The following is a 22,116-nucleotide window of genomic DNA, read 5'->3' as shown; positions in this document are numbered from 1 at the left end:
AATTCGTACACACATATGTCATTTTGGCAGACATACTGAGAAATGCTTAGAAGTACTACAGGCCGTACATGTCCTGTGGAATGAACATATATTTAGGTCCCAAGCAACGCGCTAAACATAATAAGCAAAACAGGAGTCCCCTTTTGAATGCGTAAAATTTATAGCAGAAAGAGGAGGACAAGAATAACATAGATAAGAAAGGCTCACTCACTCAGCAGTTTTTTTTTTTTTTTTTTTTTAAATACCTTGTATAAATTGAGTAAATTTTGATTTAATTTTGCACAAGAATTGTACAAATTTTGAATGAGTTGGAATTTTCTTTTCCCCCTCCATTTGTACGGCATAATATATTTTTGTTTTTTTTTTTTCAAAAAATATATGCCCGCCTTTGTCCGTAAGAGAAGAATGTCACATTAAGGAACAAACATTGTCACACTGTTGTTAATGCCTGACTAAGGGGTTATATACCACGATAATATACAGAGATTTATTAAAACATATGTGCATGATGAGAAATATGACACTATACGCATCAGAATGAGTTATTACAATTATTCGACAGAAAGAAGTCAATTTAATGATGATGATGAGAGATATGATCATGTGGAAATGATACCAGGAGAAAATTCCAATCATGGAAATGGGGGCGTTCGGAATGATCTATATTATCCACATGGTCTCCACAGCCCGCATTCCCATTCCCATATCAACATGAAGAACGTAAGCAAAGGTCAATGTTCACCCCCTGAAGATAGGAGGAACAAATTTAGCAATAATTTTGCCGACAATTATATGCTTAAAAAGAAAATGAATGAAACAATTTTAACCAACATAAAAAATATTTTCGAGAAAATGGTAAGCATAGAGCGGTTGACAAACATGGACAATTATAAAAGTATGAAAAATAAAATTGAACAGTATCATCATGTGCACCAGAAGGCAAGAACGAATGGGACCATCCGTCTACACACCAGGAGTCCTTCGCCCAGGGAGGAAGAGCTATTATGCACTGCGGCGACCCCAAGTAGAAGGAGTGCCACATTGTGTGACGATGAAGAACATAACGATGTGTTCAAACCTGTTTGCGAGCAACCTGCAGACAGCTATTGCAGTGGTAGTAACAGCTTCGAATATTACCACAGGGGAAACACATATGGGAGTAATAACTCATATGACCCCAATTTATATGAAGACGAGAATTACCCTTATTCCGTCAGTGATGTTCGCGGCCGTCCGATCCGCTTGAACAATGTCAACCACAAGATACCCAAATTGGGTGATACAATGAGAAACTGGGAGGAGTTTAAAAGCGAAAACGCCGATGGCTGGCTTTATCGCGCCCCCGCGTATGGTGTTCCTCCCCCAAGTAAAAGTAGGAGTATTTTCAAAAGAATGTTGAGGGAAGAAATTGACCATGAGTCATTTAAAGGGGACATACCCAATAGTGACATGGGGAACACGTACGAAAATATAATTGTAAGTAAAAACGGTCATGTAGACCATCCGAGCGATCATCCCATTAAGGATGAACCATACCATTTCAATAGAGCCCAAGCGAAGTACCCGTCTGCTGGAGAAACAGAGAAGGAGAATTTTATTATGTGTAAAAAGGACGAAGATGTTACCGCCCTGTTTAGCAATCAAAAAAGGCACGGACGCACTAGCATTGAAGCGGGGCCGAATGAACATGATATAATTATTGTAGAAGATGAACAGTTAAACAACCGTATGAATGTTTTTCCCGGGACTAATAATTTGGAGAATAAAAATATCCTATTCCCGTATGAACAGCAGGGACACATAAGCAACAACCAAAATAATATAACAAAATATGAAAGAGATAAATATTTTTATGGACAGTACAAATATGATGAGACGATATTTATCTATGACCTGATAGTCCTTGACACCTCTGGATTTTTATACAAAGTTTCCACTGATGGAACATACTACTGGAAACATAAGGTAGTGAAGAATATCCAGGACCACGTAAACTTTGATGAGGACAAAAAAGGGAGGAGTGAATACCAGTCGATTAGGAATGAAACGAGGTATGATCTCCCTTTTGAAGATATGCGACCAAAAAATAAACACAACAGACATGATAATTTAAAACGGAGAGCAATGAAAAAGCTACATTACAAGAATTTTCTCGATCTTAGAAAAACAAGTTCATCCCAACATGACCATTTTAAGGGGGACGACAGAGTTATGCAAGATGGCTCCAAACGCAGTGAGAAGAAAAAAAATTACCATGAAGAAAAATTGAAGAGAAATAAAAATATAACAAAAAGATTGCTTTCAAATTATAGCGGAGATTTATTTTACATTAATGAAAATAATGAAGCCATGCCACTAAACATTAACATTAAGGATGTTGTAAACAATTCGCCCTTCAAATCGCCGCTTTTTCCTAATATCGTGTTTATGGGTTCCAGACACTCCAGCATCGTTAACTTGGATTACGAAACAGGGGAAGTCATAAAAAAATACGACGAAAGTTTGGAAGATACGCTCGTAAAAAAAGGAAAGAAAACGTTACCCAACAGGGACGGAGAATATGATAAGATTAACTCCATCGGAAGGCCAGACGCCCTAGTGCAAAATGAGAATGCGGCCGAGTGGGGTGATGTGCACGGATCCGCACATGGGGAAGCCGAGCCTGGGGAGGAGGTTCAATCTGGGCGTGCTCATGCGGATGATGATTATGATGATGAGCATGATGATGACCACGATGATGACCCTGACTACGCCGAACGCAGGGCAAGTGGTAAGGAAGTCCCACCGCGCGAATACCAAAATAACGCCATAAAGGACGAAGCAGTAGCAGGAAGGGAAAGCCATAACAATAGCATCATGAGCGTTACCCATGGGGACAAAATCACTAAGCCATTTTTGGATCATAAAGAAGGCAGCGCAATGCTGCACTCAGAAGATGCTGTGAATGAATATTTCGACGAAAACGAGATTTACAGATACACACCAAAAAGTAAGTATAGCAATGTAGACAAGTATGATGAGAAAAATATGGACGATAATGAGAAATACATCCTGAAGGTTGCGAGAAACAATCTACGGGAAAGGAAAAAAGTTCTAATTAAAAAACTCCTCATGAGTTTGAACAGAACCAGTTCGCTAAGTAGATATCACCATAGTAGTAACCTTATGGATATAGGTATAATGGGAAATAGGATAAGAAAAAGAAAAAAAAAAAAGAGAAGAAGAAAAACGGAGAGGAGGCAGCTACAAATAAGCATGGTTCAGTGGATGATAAAAGCTGTTGATGAAAAATCGCTGAAACAAAAATGGATAACAACTTGGGTTGACGTTGGATCTATTTTCATAACGGACAGTCAAAAACAAGATTCGACGTTCATAAACTCGCTTATTGAAATTGTGGGGAACAAGCTGATACTGCGGCCGCTGGAAATGGACAAAATGATCAAGACGTACAGCATAGCGAAAAACGTACATAATGAGCCCGAGGAGGGCGTGGGTTTCCTGGACAGGAATGGTGACGCGAGGGTGGGGAGCAATGTGCCGATTGAGGAGATTGACGATGAGATTTCTCATCACAGATCCGATGAACCAAATGATCGCAGAAGCCGAGTTCGGGAGGGAATGAACCAAGAGGGTTCAAATGTAAAGTCCAAAATTTTTATTTTCTCCGACGCGGTGTCCTCTGTTTTTGCGCTCAGTTATAAGCGTGCATCGAACATTTTCACCCTAAACGTGATAATGAAGCAGAATAGCAACATGTTTCCTGGTTATGATAATGTAAAGGGCTTCAGCTACAATGCTTTAAATTTTAAGAAGGAAAACACTCTCCTTTTGCCCTTTTCGTCTAGCGATTTTGCAAAGAACCATGTTGAGAAAACCTTTTGCAATTTTGATGAAAATATAAATTATGGGAAAAAATTATTGCACAGATTGAATAATATATCGGTGAGCATAACTTCCATTGAGAAGGAAATACGGTACCTTTTGTCCAACATAATTTTTGTGTACGATAGAAATAAAAAAATACCCATAAATTATATATACAAAATGAAGGGGCTTATACGCGAGTATCAGAAGACGAAGGAGGAGTTTTTGTATTATTTGCCCGGCATGGATAGCACGAGGCATCTGAGTTACTCGCCTTACAGCGACGCAGATGGGGGAAGATACAGTGGTAGTCATAGAGGCCATTATGGTAGCATTTTTGGCGACAGTTTCAGCGGCCCTTTTAGTGGCCGCTTTAGTGGTAGTCTAGGTGGAAGCCATGGGCCTGGTCGCGGAGGACCGGGTCGACCAATACACATTTGTGAATACATAAATAAATTTATCGACATGTATTTTGAAGAAAACGAAATATGCTTCGACTACTGTTCCATGCTCAACATATGGGACAAGATATTTAACAACTACATCAGTCAGGACGACTGCTTGTTATTGTCCAATTTGTACAGAGTCATACAAAACGCGTTTGCCTACAACCACCGAGATTTTAACCTCCCAAATGATGATGTGGACCACATGATATCAGATAATGCAAATTTTCTGGTAAAAAGGAGAAGAAAAAACTTTGCCTATTCACGAAGCCAAGAGCTGAAAGAAGTATCAACATTGAAGTACAAGAAGGGGTGGTATTGGAGCATGTTCTATGCTGTTATGCTCATATTTGTAGTTCCCTTTGTGTTCATTTATCGAATATTTAGGAAAAAAAAAAACAATAACAATAGCAGCAGTAAGGTTATTATGAAAAAGAAAAAGATGAAAGATTATGATGACTATGCTAGGGATCAGGATCTGCTAAAGTTAAGATACCGCCTGCTACATGATGAGCGTGTAAGGCTGAAAAATGCATTAGCGAAAAATAATTACGACGATTTAACCAAAATGGAACTAAACAATAACATGAAAAGGGAGATAGCCAGTAGATTGAAAGAGCTGGAGCAGCAACCAACCTTAATTGACATTCTAGCAAAACATGCTAGAGACTCCGATAGTGATAGCAAATTTTATGATATAAATGAAGGGATGCATAACTTACATGCGCATAGCTACTGGGATGGATCCTCAAAATACAGCCTTCCCAGCATGTCCATCATGAGTACGGGCAGAACAAAATCGAGGGAACTTTTAAAATCAGATAGCACCGGAACGAATATGTTTTATATGCATAGAAGAAGAGCTGCTTCGCAAGACGTTACTTATAAACAGTCCTTCGTAGTAAAAAAAAGGATTAGAAGCAGCTACAAGTTGGGGAACAAGTATCACAAGAAGAACTACACCGATAATGAGAAGGACAAAAAACATAACCACTTGAATGAAAAACACATAAACGAAAAAGATTTCGATAAGAGTGATTTTATAAATTTCCTTACGAACTATAATAAAAAATTTATGAAAAAGAACACTCTAGTAGATCATCTTCTCAAAATGAATAAGACAAAAGTAGTGGGCTCCAAACCGGACGAGCGTATCTACAGTAAGAGCAGTAAGGAATACGACACAAATTCGGACCATTCCAACAAGGATGAAAATGAAAATAGCCACGCTGAAGATATGAACAATTCAGGGAAAAAGCTCGCTGGCAAGAAATATCTCAATGAAGAGAATAAAACAACTGAGGAGAAAAAAAATAAAAGCAAATACACTAAGCTTGCTGATAATGGCAATGACTATCTTGTCAACATGCATAAGCAGAGCACACCGGTGAAGAGCAAATTGGACAATCATGCAAATAATAATGAAATCAAAAATAATAAAAGTGCCAGTGCACGAAATTTATCGATAATTCAAAGATCACACATTCCGTATGATGCTCCCCTGGCAGATTTTTTAGAAAACGGAAGATTTATGAGAACATTCGAAAATATTTCTCTCATTGGTCAGGGTGGATTTGGCTCTGTGTATAAAGTGTCGCATCGTCTGGAACCAGGGTCTCCAACCTATGCTGTAAAATTTATTTACTTAAAAGTGAGTTCGTTAGATAATGTGAGCTCCAGAAGGTACTTTCGTGAAATTGCAGCCAATAGAGATATTTACAGTAAGCATGTTGTCCGCTACTACACTTGGTGGTGTGAAGAGCCACAGTTTCTGCCCATGCATGTGATGCCCAAGGAAATACAAAACTTGGTTAAGAAGAATAAAGATTCTTTTAAAAAAATGTACAGTAAAAATAATGACAGTGATAGTCCAATTAGCTATGAAAAGTTATCATCTTGGGAAAGGAAAAAAAGCGATTTAAAAAATTTTAAAAAGGTTATTAAAAAGAAAAATGAACGAAGCTTAACGTTTTACAGTGACAATGATGGACTGAATTCCAAAAGAAATGAAAACAAGAGTAGAAAAAGATATCTAAGCGATAAAAACTTTTCTGATAGTATCTACACCAATGCTAATGCTAAGAACAAGAAGAAAAAGAAAAAGAAGAAGAAAAAAATTATATACATGGAAAAGCAAAATGGGGATCGAAAGGGACGAAACGAGATACATTACACTGCGCAAAACAAGTTCAACATTGCCTCCTTCAACTCAAGTTTTCAAGAATACGATCCGTTTGGATGTGGCTATCTAAGTGAGGAAGATAGAGACTTGGTAGTTTTCGCAGACAATGATGAACCGAGCGTGCACGTTGACGAGGTCGCCCCGGATGAGAAGACGTCACCGCCTAGCACTCGCAACAATGACGCGCAGAACCGTAATGATACATCCTCCGGCAAGCGCCAAATGGCTGCTCCTCCAAACGGTCAGGTTGACGAAGAAGAGAAAACAGAAAATGAGCACCCAGAACAACGACAACGCGCGGTGAGCAACGAGCAAAGCAATAGTGGTTACGACGCATCGGAAAAAAATGCACATAGGACTAAGAGTCCCACAAATGAGAACACATTGATGACCAACGCGAGAAAAAAATATACTGAAGAGGAGCCCCTTGCTAGGAACGAACCATTCAAAAACACACACAAAAAAGATAATATTAATAATAAAAATAAGGAAAAAATAAAAAATGAAGAAAAGGATAAAAGTGAAGAAGAATTAGCTAATAAAGAAAATGCGGAAAAAATAAAAAGTTACAAGAAAAAAATAGTGGCGCCAGAATTTTCCATTGTACTGCTATTACAAATGGAGCTGTGTAAGGGTTACACACTACGTAAGTGGCTAGATAGATCGACAAGAAGTGATAAGCCTTTGCATTTTACCTACCGAGACAAAAATATGAATCATCCTTTAGAATTTGATTTGTTTAAGCAGCTAATTAAAGGTTTGAAGGACATCCATTCCAGGTGCTTTATCCACAGAGACTTAAAACCAGAAAATATTTTTGTGGATCCAGATACGTATACGTTAAAAATTGGGGATCTGGGATTAGTACGATTTATTGAAGAAAAAAAAAGGGAAAAGGATTTAAACAATATAGACAGCTTTAAGGATAACATCTACACGGATATTAATCATAATACAATAACTAGCCAAATTTCATTGAAAGGACAAATTATAGGCACTCCAGGATATACCGCCCCTGAGGGAGGTGCCCTATGTGATGAAAAGGCAGACATATATAGCGCTGCGCTAATATTATTAGAGTTGCTGTGCCCAAGATTTAATACGATAATGGAAAGATACAAACGATTAAATGACTTTAGGAATTACTATGCCGTTCCGGATTATGTGAAAGTTCATTTAAATCCATGGTACATTTTGATGCTACAAATGTCCAAACCAAACCCAGCGGAGAGACCGTCGGCTGCAGATTTGTATAGCAAAATTAAGGTGCTCTTGGATCCTCATTTAACCGACTTTGCCTTTAGTTTCAACGATGTTAACAATGACTCGGCTTATGTCCCTTCGGGGGTGGGGCCCAAGTACCGCATCGCCGATGGGAATGGCAAGGATGATAATGGAAATGCTTTAAACGGTTACAAAACTAATATCAACGGGTCCAGCAGCACCAAAACAGACAAAATGCTCTTAAGTAACAACGTTGATGATAAAAATTGTTTTAACAAAAACAGCGACACTCGTAACGGTACAACTATTGAGAACAAGGGAAGTTCGCTAAATGTAACGAGTCCTGAATGACCCAATTAAATTTGTTAATACACTCCCCCCCCCTTTGTTTTTACATCATTTTGAACTGTCTTGTGTATTTTGTCCCCATATTTTATGTTCCTGTTTTATTATTTTTTATTATTATTGTTTTTTTTTTTTTCCTTTTTTGAGCTCTCCTTTTTAATTAAACTACAAATTACAATATGGTGACACATTGTCATTTACTCTGCATAAATGTACGCACGTCTGCACGCGCGTAACGTTACTTATGTCTAATTGCTTGCCAGTGCAATCACTGTTGAGTACCTCTTTTTTATCATTTGAATTTCAACTCCTTTGAAAAATTACCTAAGTTTGCCTTTCATTTCCCTCCCTATATATATATATTTTTTTTTTTTTTCACAAATATTGTAGCCAACTTATAGCACTGTGTAGATTGTTTATTGTTATAGTGCAATGCTGTTCCCCTGTCGGCAGCCCCTATGTGTTGCATATCGCACATTGTGTGTTTTACGCCATGTGCCATACGTTATGCTCTTTTTTTTTTTTTTTCCATCTTGCTAAAAATTTAGAAGATAAAAATGAAAAAGTAAAACAGACCGAACTGAATAAATACACCTACTAATATGCATAACAAATTAACATGCGCATGTAGGAAAAGACTGATCCATATTTGTTCTTAAAAAGGCCGTTCATTTGTTCAACTTGTTTATGGTACAAGCACTACTCATACGTCGCACGCTGCCGTGTGGCGACAATGAGGAGCTGAAAAGTGCGTTGTTTTATAGGGACGATTTCGCATGCCACGGCGCTCCCTCTTCATCCGGTGAAGCTAACAATGTGCGAAGAATTACAATCACCGTGATTACAGCACAATTTTAACAAGTCATTTCGATAAGGGTTCATAAATATGGGAATTACTGATTCACGACATGATACTCGTTTCAAAAGATGAGTTAACAATGAACTAAAACCTGGACATATGCATATATGTGCATACGCCTGTGTACACACATACGCATACATACACACATGATATATGACATGGTTAGGACAGCACAACGTACATATATAAATAAAATAACTATTCATACGGCAACAAATAAAATGCACCAAGTGAAGAAATGAAGAGATTTTTTTTTTTTTTTTTTTAGCAATCCTTTTCATTTATTTCATGGATATCCATACGCAGATGCACACGCACATACGACATAGGTATAAACACTGTACCGTAGGGACATTGTAAAATGTAACTATATTGCCTCTTGTGTCAATTTCAAAAAACACGTAAAATAAAATTAAAAAAAAAAGGATGAGATTTAAAATAGTGTAGATTAAAAATTTAGATATATATGTATAATATATACATGCGTGCATATATGTTCAGACACACGCACTTGTGATGAGGATTGAGAAAGCCAAAAAGGAAAAAGGTGTTTAGCAGAAAGCGCACATAAGGTTTGGTCATATATGTATAAAGTAGGCACACACATCGTTAATGCTCACTGCAGTTTCTCGCTATTCATTTTTATGCCCATTTTGCGCTCATTATTTTTTTCTTCTTGTTGAACAAAAAGGGGATGTTGAGCTCTTTGCAAATGCCTCCTATTATGGTGTATGCATAATCAAACAAGTAAACGAAGCCAAATATCATCATGTAGTATAATATGTAGGATTCTTTAAAAATGGCCATTTTTAAAATGTGATGGTTCACTCTGCGCTTCATAAATAGCAAAATAATGCAAAGGTAGTAGAAGATGATGGGGATTGGGAAGGACTCCATTTTGGTCTGCGAGGTGGAAGGAAAAAAAAATATGTCACATGTGAAGGGGGATTAACAATGGAAGGTAATTTTGTCATATACTGGATTATTTACGCAGTTGCGTTCTTTTTTTTGAAGCAGCATCTTGAGAGAAATTGTTTCAAATGCTGCATATATGCACATGTGTATATATATATGTACACACACTCTCTTTGTCCATAAAATAAAATTACCTTTAAAACGGTGGACATATTCATGTGCAGGGTGTAGAAGGCCGAGAAGAGTGCTATCACAATATAGCAAATGAGTTCATTTTTGACTGTTACGGCTACAAAAAAAAAAAAAAAAGTACACACGCGCGGTTATGAGTTTTGTACAAAAAAAGTGGGGAAATCTCTTAAATGCTAAATTTAAAACTCTGTTAATTTTTGCGATAAAAACGTGGTCTTTTGGTCCACCTTTTTTCCATTGCTCTTTCCCATTTCATTCTTTTCATTTCGCTTCTTACTTGATTGGTAAAAGTAGTACTGCAACAACATAAATATGTAGAAGAACACCAATTGGACTGGAAAAAGAGGGAGAAAAAATGAGGGAGATGGGAATTTCGAAATTTTTAAAACAAAATGTCGGGATTCGTTACAAGGTATTTATATGTAATTCCATATGTAAAATAATGACAAACTGCGCGCTGCGCTCATTGCAACTCACTTGTAGCTTCTTTTCTCTTTTTTTTAGCCGTCTGTAATCCCATGTAAGTGCTTCTAGCGATGGTGAGTATAAGGCTGGGATGGGGGAAAAAAAAAAAGAAAAAGTAAACAATTTATAAATGTTGGAAAACTCGCGCCAAATTGCCACACAACTCGCAGGTGGTTCATTCGCGGGACGCTCATTTGGGGGCAACATGTACGGACACTCGCTTTTATGTTTTCAAAAGTTTGCTAATCAAATGAGACATATTTTCCTCATTTTTTCCTTACAAAAAGAACGCCGGGATTACAATAATGTGGGTCAGATTTATGCTTAAGGCAGCTTTTCCCAGAAGTTTGCTGAATAGGAAAAAATGAAGAAAAAAGGACAAATATGGTACGTATAAAAAAGGTGTTTGAAGCAATTTATTCAACCTTTTGATTAAGCAGGTAGGGACTTTTCTTTTTCTTTTTTCCCCATTTTGCATGTTCAAACCGAAAGCTTCCTGGTAACAAATCCTTCAGTGTTGTCTTCTGAAAAAATGCCGCTCCTTTCAATCCGCGAAAAATGCACACCGATATGACCTTCAAAAAGGAAGTAATAATTGGAAATAAGGTAAATGTATATAAATATGCAAAATGCATGAATGGATATAAAACACTTCTCTAATTTATCTTTGTTGTTGTGTTTTGTTTTTTTCCAATTTTACCATGACATGTGATTCTGTTATTCCCATGGATCCTAAGGACGTGTTGTACACTTTCGTATAGTGCTCTATCCAAGAAAACATAAATGTCTGCAATTGCACTATTGACAATAGCTGCAAAAGAGAGGAATGGGGGAAAAAAAAAAAAAGGTAGACCATGTATTTATGCTTCCACTTGCATTTTTCTCTTTGTATTTTTTATGTTCTTTATATGTAATAATCCAATTTAAATAATTACCATAAAGAAAAGTAATCCCTTTGGAATGCACGCTGCTTTGCCCACAATAAACATGAACAATGACTGACGGGGAAAAAAACAGAGATGAGGATGATCGGTGGGGGGCAAAAAAATAAAGGATAAAAATGTAATAAAATTAGTAGGTAGCAGGGCAACCTAACTGGCAATATACAACCCCAGGTGTACGATCACTAAGTGGGGGCGCGCATACCGATGTTATGGAGTCACATCCGTGGTCAAACAGCTGCCCCAGCGGGGAACTCGTGTTTGTTCTTCTTGCTTGTTTTCCATCGAGCGCATCAAATGTCTACAGGGGAAAGGAAAAAGGGGGCATAAAATTTAGCCAAATGTCGGACAATAGTTTGGGAACCAAAATGGGCCGATCGCTTTGAACCAGAAAAGGGTTGCACTGCTGTTCTGCAGACACAAATTGAGCCTTACTTGGTAGAGGAACAAAAAGAATGCTATGTATAAGTAGATGTAATCATTTTTCTTGTTGGACAGATCAAACATATACAGGAGAAAAAACGCCACCGTGGAGCATAAGAATCCTAAGAGTGTCAACAAATTAGCTGTTATTGACTAAAAAGGGGGGGGGGGGAGAGGCGAAGAAAGCGATGAAATGAAAATGTACGAAATTACACATATTGGCGGAATGGTTAAAAGATAGAGGAATGGGAGGTAGCGCCATAATCGTTAGTGCATCAAAGCACAAACACACATGTGCAACAGACGCCTCCAACAGTGAATCTGCAAGGCGGAGGGGCTGAGGGGCTGCTGCCTTTACCTTGGGGACCAGCTTGATGCAAATGTTCCAGTAAGCGTCAAAAATGTTATCCAGTAGCGTATGTGCACCACTCTTATACACATACGATTTGCAGTTCGCGTAAACGCTTTTATTCAGTTTTAAAAGGATCCCCATCTTGTTCAACACGCACACGAGATGAAAAAAATTATAAAAATATATAAGTAGCGTTTATATATATTATTGTACTGAAAAAATGAAAAATTAAAATATACAAAATGTTATTGTTACTTGAAAATGCTAACATGTAACTTTCTCATTTTTTCATTAAAAAATGGAAACACCTTTTAAAAAGGGAAGCACAACCAAGTAGGATTGTTTATTAATATTTTATTCTTACTCGTAATATTTTTGCTAATCTTTTTATTAACACATTTTAGCTATGTGTGTTACGTACTTTTAAAAAAGCGTTCGACCTAAAATTTTTTTTTTTTTTTTTTTTTTTTTTTTTTTTTTTTTACCTTCAATGGTGAACACATTCAAATCAAATGATCAAGGGTTATAAAAACACGTGAAAATGAACAAAAATCGCTAAGCGTTTAAAACAAAAATGTGAACTTGAACGGGGGGTATAAAAGAATAATTATATAAAGGAAAAAAGAACAATAGGCACATAATTTGCGCAGATCTGGCGTTACAAATATAATAGTACATTATATATATATATAATAATAATATTATATGAATTACACACGTATAATTTATATATACACGTACTATACGACCATTTGTGCGCGTGTGCGCTCTAAAAGCACCTTTATAAAATCACTAGCGAAATTTGGTGGTAAGAGAAAATTTCAGTGAACCATATCTAGCAAAAACAAAATGCTTTTTGGTTTGACAACCTGCGCCGTACATTAATGAGAACACCTCTGTTTTTGGCATCCCAATTATGGCAAATATTTTTACAAGGACTCCTTTTCACGTAGAATACCAGTTTGCTTCACAGCATAAATGTTAACATGTTTTACCCTTTGTTTTTTTTTTTTTTTTTTAAAAAAAAAAAATATATATGTTGAACTTTCCAAAATGAACACAGGGGTCAATTTCTCATAAACCTTATGTGCTGTTAACTATTCAGGCCATACGTACGCACGAACGCGTGGAATTGCAAAAGGCGGAATGAAAGCCATGTGTCACAAGATCACATCGTATTGCAGAGCTGGATAACCCTTTGTGGCATGCTCACTTTAGGAACATGTATAAATATATATATATATATATATATATATATATATATATATATATATATATATATATATATATATATATTTCATTTCTCTTTTTTTAAATTTCTACCCTTTTTGGTTTTATGGTAGAGATGCACAACTGAACAGGATTTACCTTAAAACAGAAATTCCTCTCACTACCTTTTCGGAATATATGAATATGGTTCATGTGGAATCCTTCGTACGAGGGCAACACTATAAGGGCTCGTTTGGGCCCATTTGGTGGTATATGATTGTGCGTCCCTGGTTGAGCTGAAAAGTTGGCATTTATTCCTTTTTCCTTTTTTTTAGTTCTTTTTCCTTGTCCTTTTGTGTTCTCTCCAGCCACATTTACCTCTATCTATTACCTATGGTACTAAGCCTTTCACTTAATATAACCGGTCTGTGTGGTTATAAGCCCCTTTTCTTTTGCCATTAAACTTGGAAGGCTGAAAAGAATTAATATGCGGTGTATGATCTGCTATACATCCCGCTGTTCTAACATTTAAGTTTGCAAAGAACCACTCCTACGTCATCACAAAATTGTGAAAACAAATCTGTTCCAGTGCGTGGCTACAAAGTTTCATGGCGCTGTCGCCCAACATAAGGAAACTAACAATCATGTTTTGGTAACCTTCGCATAGGTGTATTTTTTTTTTTTTTTTTTTTTTTTTTTTTGGTTCTTACGTGTAAAAAAAACAAACAAACGCGAACTGTTTGTGAAGGGACGTACAAAATGTATGTAAAATGAACATCAACGTCCTTGTTTTTTCTTTTTCCATTTTTTCGCCCACTCTGTCCGATTTTTCCCCCAACTTGATTACTTTTCGAATGTGTATGCAAATGTCATATAGTAAAAACAAACAGGACTAACCCCTTATCTTGTGTGGCACGCGAAATGAAAAAAAAAATATATATATATAAACAGTGCGCTATCTTTGCAAGGTAGGTCTCACTAGGTACAACGCATTTCACTCGCACTGTTCATATGTTTATAATAGATAGACATATGTTTCTTCCAGTTTTGCTTTACCATGCTTTATTTTTTTTTTTGTTTGTTTAATTATGCTATTTTTACTCTCTACTTTTAATGATGGGAATGCAAAACTTCTTTCACGTTTGCATTCCCTCTGCTCTATTAATTTATCCTTTCCCGTGCAAAAAAACTGAAAAGCTTCTCAAAAATAAAGGTCTACACGCCCAAGCTCTGTTAAAATGCATTATGAGGAATTGGTATGTAAACAGGAACATTTGCAAAAATGTGCATATCGCACGTATGCAACTTCCGAAGGGAGGACAACGAACGCCCTCGTGAATGTTATCATATTGCTCGTTATGTTAACTTTTAGTACTCCTTTGTTCAATCCATACATATGTCGAATGATTACTCAATGATAACAAATGTGTTTGAAAAAAAAAAAAAAAAAAAGGATAAACCTTGTAATAAGCAAACCATTCTACATATATAAAATGACACCAATGTGTCGTCTTTTTTTTTTCTTTTTTATGCGGTTTAAAATTTGTTTAAGCGATGGGTAGTTGCACAAATATACGGAGCGCCTACTAACAAATTACTTAATCCTACGTTTGCTCTGTAGCTTATTCATTAATTTGCTTCCTTATCTGCGCGAACAAATCCCTGAACAATGTAGACCAACGAGTACTGCGAAGAAGGCTCACAAAATGTAGAGAGGATTTCCCTTGCGGGATGTATGCGTCTGCTGTACTGCTTTTCCTCCATAACATTTCTGATTGGTAATTTTTCACTTTCTCTCATAAATTAGTGAATAAAAAAAACGTCTTGACGGCGGGGGAAGGGGTTCCCTGTGTTTTAACTTTAAGGCGTAGTGCAGCTGCTTTAATTTATTATATCAATTTTTTACTATTTTTTTTTTTTTTTTTATCATTCCTTATAGCTTTTTCCTGTGTCACCGTCGGAAAAAATGGAATCGTCTGCTTAATTCTGTCCTTTTGCCCCAGTTGTGCTTATCTGTACTTGTTAGAAAAAACGATTGCACGTCATTCGGCTCACTTTTGGTTTTTCCCAGAGCCAACTCGCAGTACTCAAATGTAAAATTTGAACATATAAGTATATTACACTTTTTTTCATTTTCCCCTCCATGCAGATTTGGAAGACAAATAAAAAGAAGAATAAAAATTGCGCATGCTGTCGAAATGATATTGTACGGAGCTGTACTGTCGGTTTTTCTGGCCAGCAACTTAGAACACGCCTTTTCATTATTTTTTTTTCATTTTTGTTATATATGTTTTGTGAAGGAAGTCAGGGGGACTCTTCTTATTGTGTGTTCAGTGGTGATATTTTTTTGTAAGGCGAAGAAAAAAACAAACAAAAACAAATTACCATAATTTTGAATAGCATATAGGAAAAAATGAAAAGCTCGTCGGCATTTGGCTCGATTAGGCGCACAACTGTGCTACCTTCGCTAACCAGCAAAGAAGCAATCGCCCCTGACGTAAAAACATACACACGCACAATATGCATGCAATTATAATGCATTTGCGCGTATGCGCCTGTGTATGCTCAACCCGCAGACTTCTTTCTGGTAGTGGCGTACGTGGAGGAAGTGTCTAAACTCCTTCCAATGATCTTTGTTCAAATGAATGAGGAAAAAAACAAAAATGAGTATGTAGAATTACCCCTCCTTGACAACACAACCTTCTTAAATCAAGCGGAACAAGAAGCAGACCATGATGAGAAGAAAGACAGCAGGATGGATAAATTCAGATACATTTACGCAAATGACAAACTAGAATATATCTTTTTTTCCTTGTGCTCATCCGCCGGGTTATTCCTTTACCTTGATTAAAAATTGCCAACTGATTCTGCCGCCCACCTCTCTCAACATGTGTGTTAAGTGGGCCACGTCTTACCCCCCCTTCTCATGAACATTCCCCCATTTATCAGATTTTCGAGCACCGAAAACTTACTTTACGCTGCCAAGGCGACAAGGCAAAACTTCTTAGCCATAATTGTGTTAAGGTAAGACGACTTCGCCTTCATTTGTATGCTACCTTGTTACGTTTACCACTCCTGCTCATTTCATTATTATTATTTTTTCTCCTTTTATGTAGAAATTTGATCTGCGTGCTGTTCCACATGAGCTGTTCCGGAGTAGCTGCTTACAATATTGCCTCGAGAATGAATCATAAAAGCAGCAATGGTTAAAAAATAGGAGAAAAACAGCTGCCATTTTTATAATGTTGAGAGTACATCTCCGCAATAAACTCCTTCCTGCGTGTTACAATCACATGTGCGTAATGGCTTCACTATTTCTCATTTTTTCCCCCCAATTGCATATTTACAGGTTGTTTTCCAAAGTTGCTGAGCGTGCTGGGCTGTCTGTTCACTTCTTCCCTGTTCCACGCATTGTATGACTACTGTATATTTTTCAGTTCGTTAAGTATACCTACGTATCAAGCTGCCTTTATCACTTTGTTGTGTATGTACTGCTTCATCTCCATGCTGCTACTGTTTTCCGTTCTTGTGAGGCGCTGCGCGAAGGAGGGAGCGGGGGGTTACTAGTGTACATAAGCTAAAGTGACTGCACAGGTTTGTTACACAAGTCAGTACCCCTGTGACGACGCAAGCACGCAGGTGCACATCTGCAACGGTGTCTGGCCCACCCTCAACACCCACCACATTGCCCTTTCTGCACAATTTGTCTTTTTATATGTTTTCGTCATCTCATAATTAAAAAAAACTACCACCACCAATTTTTATGCATGTCTTGTTTTCAAAAAAGAGACTGCTATCAATTGGGGAAATGCGTCATTTGTGAGAACATCATTTTGTTAATTAATTATTTTTTCCCATTGGGGATGAAAAAAAAACTCGCTCAAAATAAAAAAAAAAAAAAAGCTTCATCGAATGTGTTAAGCGCTTGTTCAAATGGTGCCGCAAAGCAGTTATACCTTAGCGTGGAGGAGAAGTTTACAATGTGCAATGAAATCATGCTGGGAGAAGATCCCCACAACACACATTTTTTTTTTTTTTTTTATTATCAACCTTGCAGGAAGAATCACGACTGGATGCAAAAAAATATACATAATGACAGGGGTTCTACTACGTGAATAAACAAATTATTGTGACGATGCAGATGATGTGACTTAAGTGTGTACCTGCTGCGTGGGCGTTGAATGCACACGTAACGAAGAACATCACTGGATAGCGAGCGCAAGGGAAAAATCATCACATAAAAAAAGAAACTCAAAATGGGACAAATGCACATACAGACAGGGTGATGCGGCCAGCAGACCTTACGGATTAGGCTGAAATCTCCCCACTAGAAACACCACGTGCGACTTACAAATCTGGACTCAAATCCGTGATCACGATAAGCACCTTCCAGTTACCAGACGATTCGAACTGTCCCAATTTTAAAGCAAACCAACATGTATTGTAAGGTACAATAATTTTAAATATGCCAACATCGTCTTTGTTATTTCTGCATTCGTTGAGGATTTTCAAAGCTTTCGTCAAAGTTTTGATATATATAACTTTTTTCAAATTAAATTTTCCATTATTGTGACCCTTTTCCTGTTTGGCTTGCTTGTCCATGAAATCCTTTAGTACGTAATTATTTTTCAGCGTTGTTACATTTTTCGTCGTTATTGAATCTAGTAGGAAAACCACATCACACTGTTTGTTGGCAATATTGAAATTTAGTTCCACGTTGTCTGACTGAAATTTCGAGTAGGTATTCAAAATTTTGCAACATTTTCTTAATTTGCAATTAATAGAGAAGGCATTTTTATTTACCCTCATATTTGGAAAGGCAGTTAGGGAGGGGTTAATAAGTTCTATTCCACATTCAAACTTCTTTAAGGCATCTGTCACGCAGCATTGATGCTTGAACAGCAAAATACATATACCATTTTTATCAAATAAATCAATAGTTATTTTTGTACTCTTTGAAACGTTCTTAAAGATATCATATATTTGGAAGATATAAACGAGGATAATAATTTCATGGTTGGTTGCGCTTTTTAAAATAAAATTATCGTAAAATAAATCATCCATGCTAATCTTTATAAATATTTCCACGTGGTTTTTTTCGTTTCCAAATATGTACAGATATTTTTCTGAGAATTTAAAACACAGGAAGGAGTTTTCCATGGCAAAGGACGAGAAGTCCTTGAGCCCCTTCAAGACGTGCGAAAAATCGTCTATACCATCTGGCTTGAACTCTGCATGCAGTTTCATTGTGCAGAAAAAGGGGGGTATCGTGGCGACAGAAAATGAAGGGGGGAGGGAGTTATGTGAAGAAGCAATGGGGCACACAAAAAAGGACGTTCCTTAATGTGCCCCCCTCTTTAACTGTTACACTGTGCAACTATTCTTAATATAATGGTTGTTCTATTCTGCGCAATGGGGAACTTAATTTTAATTTGTGTGCCGTGTGGGAGATGCTTATGTCGCGCTTCCCCCTGCTGCGAATTTCCCCCTTTTTATGAATTGCCTCACACCAATACGTACATTCGAATGTATGCGTTCATTTCGATATTGCACGGTGTGTTAGTGTGGAAATCTTCGCTGGTGTTCTTTCTGTGAACCTTCCACTTATAGAGTTTTTTTCCGCAGGCTCATTTTCCTTTCTCTTGGCATGCTTTCTCCAAGATTGGAATGCTTTTGAGGGGATGGCAGTCTTCGTTCGCGCTTCGACAGTCGTTATTTTGTGGCATAGTGTTGCCTAATTTTTGCCCAATTTTTTTTAGCATTCTGATTTTGTTTGATCCTCACGGGGATAACCTCAAAAAGTTCCTTGTTCGGCAATTAACCTGCTCGTTAATTTTTTTTTTTTTTTTAACAACGGATCACTAACGACAGTTGCGCCGGGAAATTCAAATGGAGCGATGGTGTATTTTCACGCACGCATAGGCGCATGCACACCGGCTGTATATCCACATTTTATCGCAATAATACGCGCACGTCGGTTTCGTTTTCAAGCGTATCTCATTGGCAAATTAAAAAAAATATATATCATTCCTGTTTCCTTCCTTTTTTGATAATTTTCCACATAAAAAAAAAATAAACATGTGAAAAAAAAAAAAAAATAATAAATCCCCGTTTTGCGGTTATTCATATTTTTGCCCCTATTTTTTAACTGCATTGATTAGACATGTTAGGCTTTGTTCTTTTTTTTTAAGTGTTCCTCTTCCAAGCTCATTAGTTGGCCCTTCCAAAATTCGCGTTCCTGTTGTGTGTGGGAAAACCGTTACACATGGTTAAATGGTGGGGGTATTTTCGACAGCTCAAACAAGCAGAAACGTTTGCCATCGGAATAAACGAACAAGCAACAATAATGCTGAACAAAATGTCAGCTCCAGGGATGTAGGAACATGTTGCACAGCCTACGTGATATGCCTTACCTGTTTTAGCTTTTCAATTTTCTTCCTCAAATTGAGCATTATAGCCACGTCGGTTCGTAAAATGCTGCATTTGAAGAAAGAAACATGAAAAAGCAAAATGGAGGTCAATACGCACAGACGAAAAAGGCAATTCCATAACAAATCGAATGTTGGGAATGCAGTTGTACCCATATACGAAGCAAATATTTTCGGTGTAGATTGTCGGCTTGTCTATTTCGTTATCCTTTAAATAATTGTTTATTTTGTCAAAGTAGGAGATATCTATTTTAAGCTTTTGAAAGAAGTGTCTAGCGCTGTATATATTTTTTTCTTCCTTGTCATCCTCGGGCAATTTGTTTATCTGTCAGCAGGGCAAGAGCATAGTGGTGACAAAAAAAAAAAAAGGGGGGCATATAACATGTATAGAGGAATAATCACTGAGGAGAGGATGGTATTTTCCTTTTCATTGTTCTTTTATTGGCGCATCGCCCTGGTCGCGCTTCTCATCCTACGCACTGGTTATCTCTGCCATACCGGTACTATCTCCTCTGTGGTTAGCTCAAACTTCTTCTTCAATTTTTTCATATCCGAAGCTTTCTTCAACTCTTGCTTAATTTTGTTTTCAAATTTTTTAATATTATCCATGGTGATTTCTTCCAACATGACGTCCTTTTTCGATACTGTATAAGTTTTGTGAATGAGATTTTTTCTTTCAATGTCCGCCTCTATATTGTAGGTGAATTTTACCAGTGGGTGCTTTGCTTTTGCTTCTTTTAACTTAAGGATGTCACTATTATTTTTTACTTTTTTCGCTTCTTCTAATTTAATTTTTTCATCAAACATATCTTCAATAACTTTCTTAGACACGCTATAAAATCGGTCCTTTATTTCTTCGATGGTTCTTTTGTATTTTGCATCATACACGTCGTGCACAATGACGAAATGACATTCATATTTTTCACACAGTTTGAATAAATAGTCTGTTTCTTCCTTTGTCCATTGTGGATTCATATTTTTTATTTCTTTTTCGTAAAGTTCGTCTGTGTACTTTATGATGTTTATTTTTTTATTAAATCTTTCAAAGGTGTAATCGTCCTCCACTTTGTTTTCGTCAAACAAGCCTCTATCACTTCTCTCACCTTTGTCATTTTTGTATCCAATTTTTTTCCACTTTTTTAGGATCAAATCGTCTTTTCTGCATTTGTTCCTGAAGCTCACAACTCTCCAGATGCTTACATTTTTGTTACTGAACTGAAGGGGGTGGGGAAAAAAAAACAGAAGAAAAGTTGTTTTATTTATTGCCATTTTAGGAGATACTTTTGCTTTTTTTTAGGGGTAGACCACGTGAGGCCATAACTACGCGTGAGTCTATGTCACGTGCTTCAACCCGCGTCTACATCCGATATAGCAGAAATGTGTACAACGCATGGTCATACGATTACACACTTATATGTGTAGGTCATTACGTTTATCGTTTTTGATGAGGTGGGGAGAGAAAACAGGTTGTCGTTTTCTTTGAGGAAGTTCAGTTCCTGTTTGCTCTTCTTCTCCTTCTGCTTCTTCTTGTTCTTTATTTTATCAATGTTGATACCGAGCATGTCATATATTTGACTCATTTTGGAGCATGCGGTTTGGAAGAAAGTTAAGTAGAAGGGGGATAGTCCGCAGCCGTTGACAAAAGGAGACAGCGCATTTCTACTTGATGTGCAGTGACTATGAATAAATGCACATTATACAAACAAAACAATAATACATAAAAAGGACACACAAAGGAGAACTATGCGAGAACGGCTAACAAAAGGGGACACAAACAAACTTCCACAATATGGAATCGAAAATGAACGCAAAAAAAAAAAAAATAAAAAAAAACCAAACGGCAAAAAATAACAGCAAAAAGAAATATTGTTACGTTAGCCAATTTATTAATACTAAGCAGCCGTAATTACAATTACTGTGAACAGTACACAAAGCTGCTATAGGTGAGTATCCCCTGATAGCACTCTTCCAAGGGAATATGTTTCTCTTAGGCTACCCCCACATTGTTGACAAGAAAAAGGACTACATATGTAAGCAAACATATAAGCATGCAAGTTTGTACTTTTTACTTTTCTGATTAGTACATAGTTACGTGTATTCTTTAATCCGCAGGCAGTTTCTCCCCTTTGCGCCTCTGTAAACGTTCCCTTTTTTTCAATTCAATTTCTGTGCTTTGCTTCCAAAAAAAAAAAAAAAATGCACAAGCTAAATTTATACAAGTGCAACAAAAAAAACAAAAACAAAAAAAAAAAAAAAAAAAAAAAA

At 36.9% G+C, this 22,116-nt stretch overlaps 5 protein-coding genes across 5 annotated transcripts; 2 read left to right on the top strand and 3 right to left on the bottom strand.

The window, feature by feature from the left end:
* Positions 1 to 537: 537 nt before the first annotated feature.
* On the top strand, positions 538 to 8,070 carry AK88_04546 (PEK protein kinase; the record flags this gene model as incomplete). Its single annotated transcript, XM_012482156.1, has 1 exon — positions 538 to 8,070. The coding sequence occupies one exon, from the start codon at positions 538 to 540 to the stop codon at positions 8,068 to 8,070; it is 7,533 nt and encodes a 2,510-aa protein (XP_012337579.1).
* A 1,498-nt stretch (positions 8,071 to 9,568) lies between these two features.
* AK88_04545 (uncharacterized protein) lies at positions 9,569 to 12,355 on the bottom strand (the record flags this gene model as incomplete). Its single annotated transcript, XM_012482155.1, has 11 exons — positions 9,569 to 9,829; positions 10,036 to 10,130; positions 10,311 to 10,367; positions 10,511 to 10,584; positions 10,780 to 10,848; positions 10,985 to 11,073; positions 11,199 to 11,309; positions 11,434 to 11,496; positions 11,645 to 11,740; positions 11,875 to 12,015; positions 12,221 to 12,355. The coding sequence occupies 11 exons, from the start codon at positions 12,353 to 12,355 to the stop codon at positions 9,569 to 9,571; spliced, it is 1,191 nt and encodes a 396-aa protein (XP_012337578.1).
* A 3,694-nt stretch (positions 12,356 to 16,049) lies between these two features.
* AK88_04544 (uncharacterized protein) lies at positions 16,050 to 16,633 on the top strand (the record flags this gene model as incomplete). Its single annotated transcript, XM_012482154.1, has 3 exons — positions 16,050 to 16,252; positions 16,373 to 16,447; positions 16,540 to 16,633. The coding sequence occupies 3 exons, from the start codon at positions 16,050 to 16,052 to the stop codon at positions 16,631 to 16,633; spliced, it is 372 nt and encodes a 123-aa protein (XP_012337577.1).
* A 1,137-nt stretch (positions 16,634 to 17,770) lies between these two features.
* AK88_04543 (uncharacterized protein) lies at positions 17,771 to 18,670 on the bottom strand (the record flags this gene model as incomplete). Its single annotated transcript, XM_012482153.1, has 1 exon — positions 17,771 to 18,670. The coding sequence occupies one exon, from the start codon at positions 18,668 to 18,670 to the stop codon at positions 17,771 to 17,773; it is 900 nt and encodes a 299-aa protein (XP_012337576.1).
* Positions 18,671 to 19,589: 919 nt separating this feature from the next.
* Positions 19,590 to 21,431, bottom strand: AK88_04542 (uncharacterized protein; the record flags this gene model as incomplete). Its single annotated transcript, XM_012482152.1, has 5 exons — positions 19,590 to 19,661; positions 19,837 to 19,900; positions 20,004 to 20,176; positions 20,350 to 21,066; positions 21,282 to 21,431. The coding sequence occupies 5 exons, from the start codon at positions 21,429 to 21,431 to the stop codon at positions 19,590 to 19,592; spliced, it is 1,176 nt and encodes a 391-aa protein (XP_012337575.1).
* Positions 21,432 to 22,116: the final 685 nt, after the last annotated feature.

This window comes from Plasmodium fragile (genome assembly GCF_000956335.1).
Source record: "Plasmodium fragile strain nilgiri unplaced genomic scaffold supercont1.66, whole genome shotgun sequence".
Lineage (NCBI taxonomy): Eukaryota > Apicomplexa > Aconoidasida > Haemosporida > Plasmodiidae > Plasmodium > Plasmodium fragile.
This window is presented reverse-complemented; position numbering and strand designations above follow the sequence as displayed.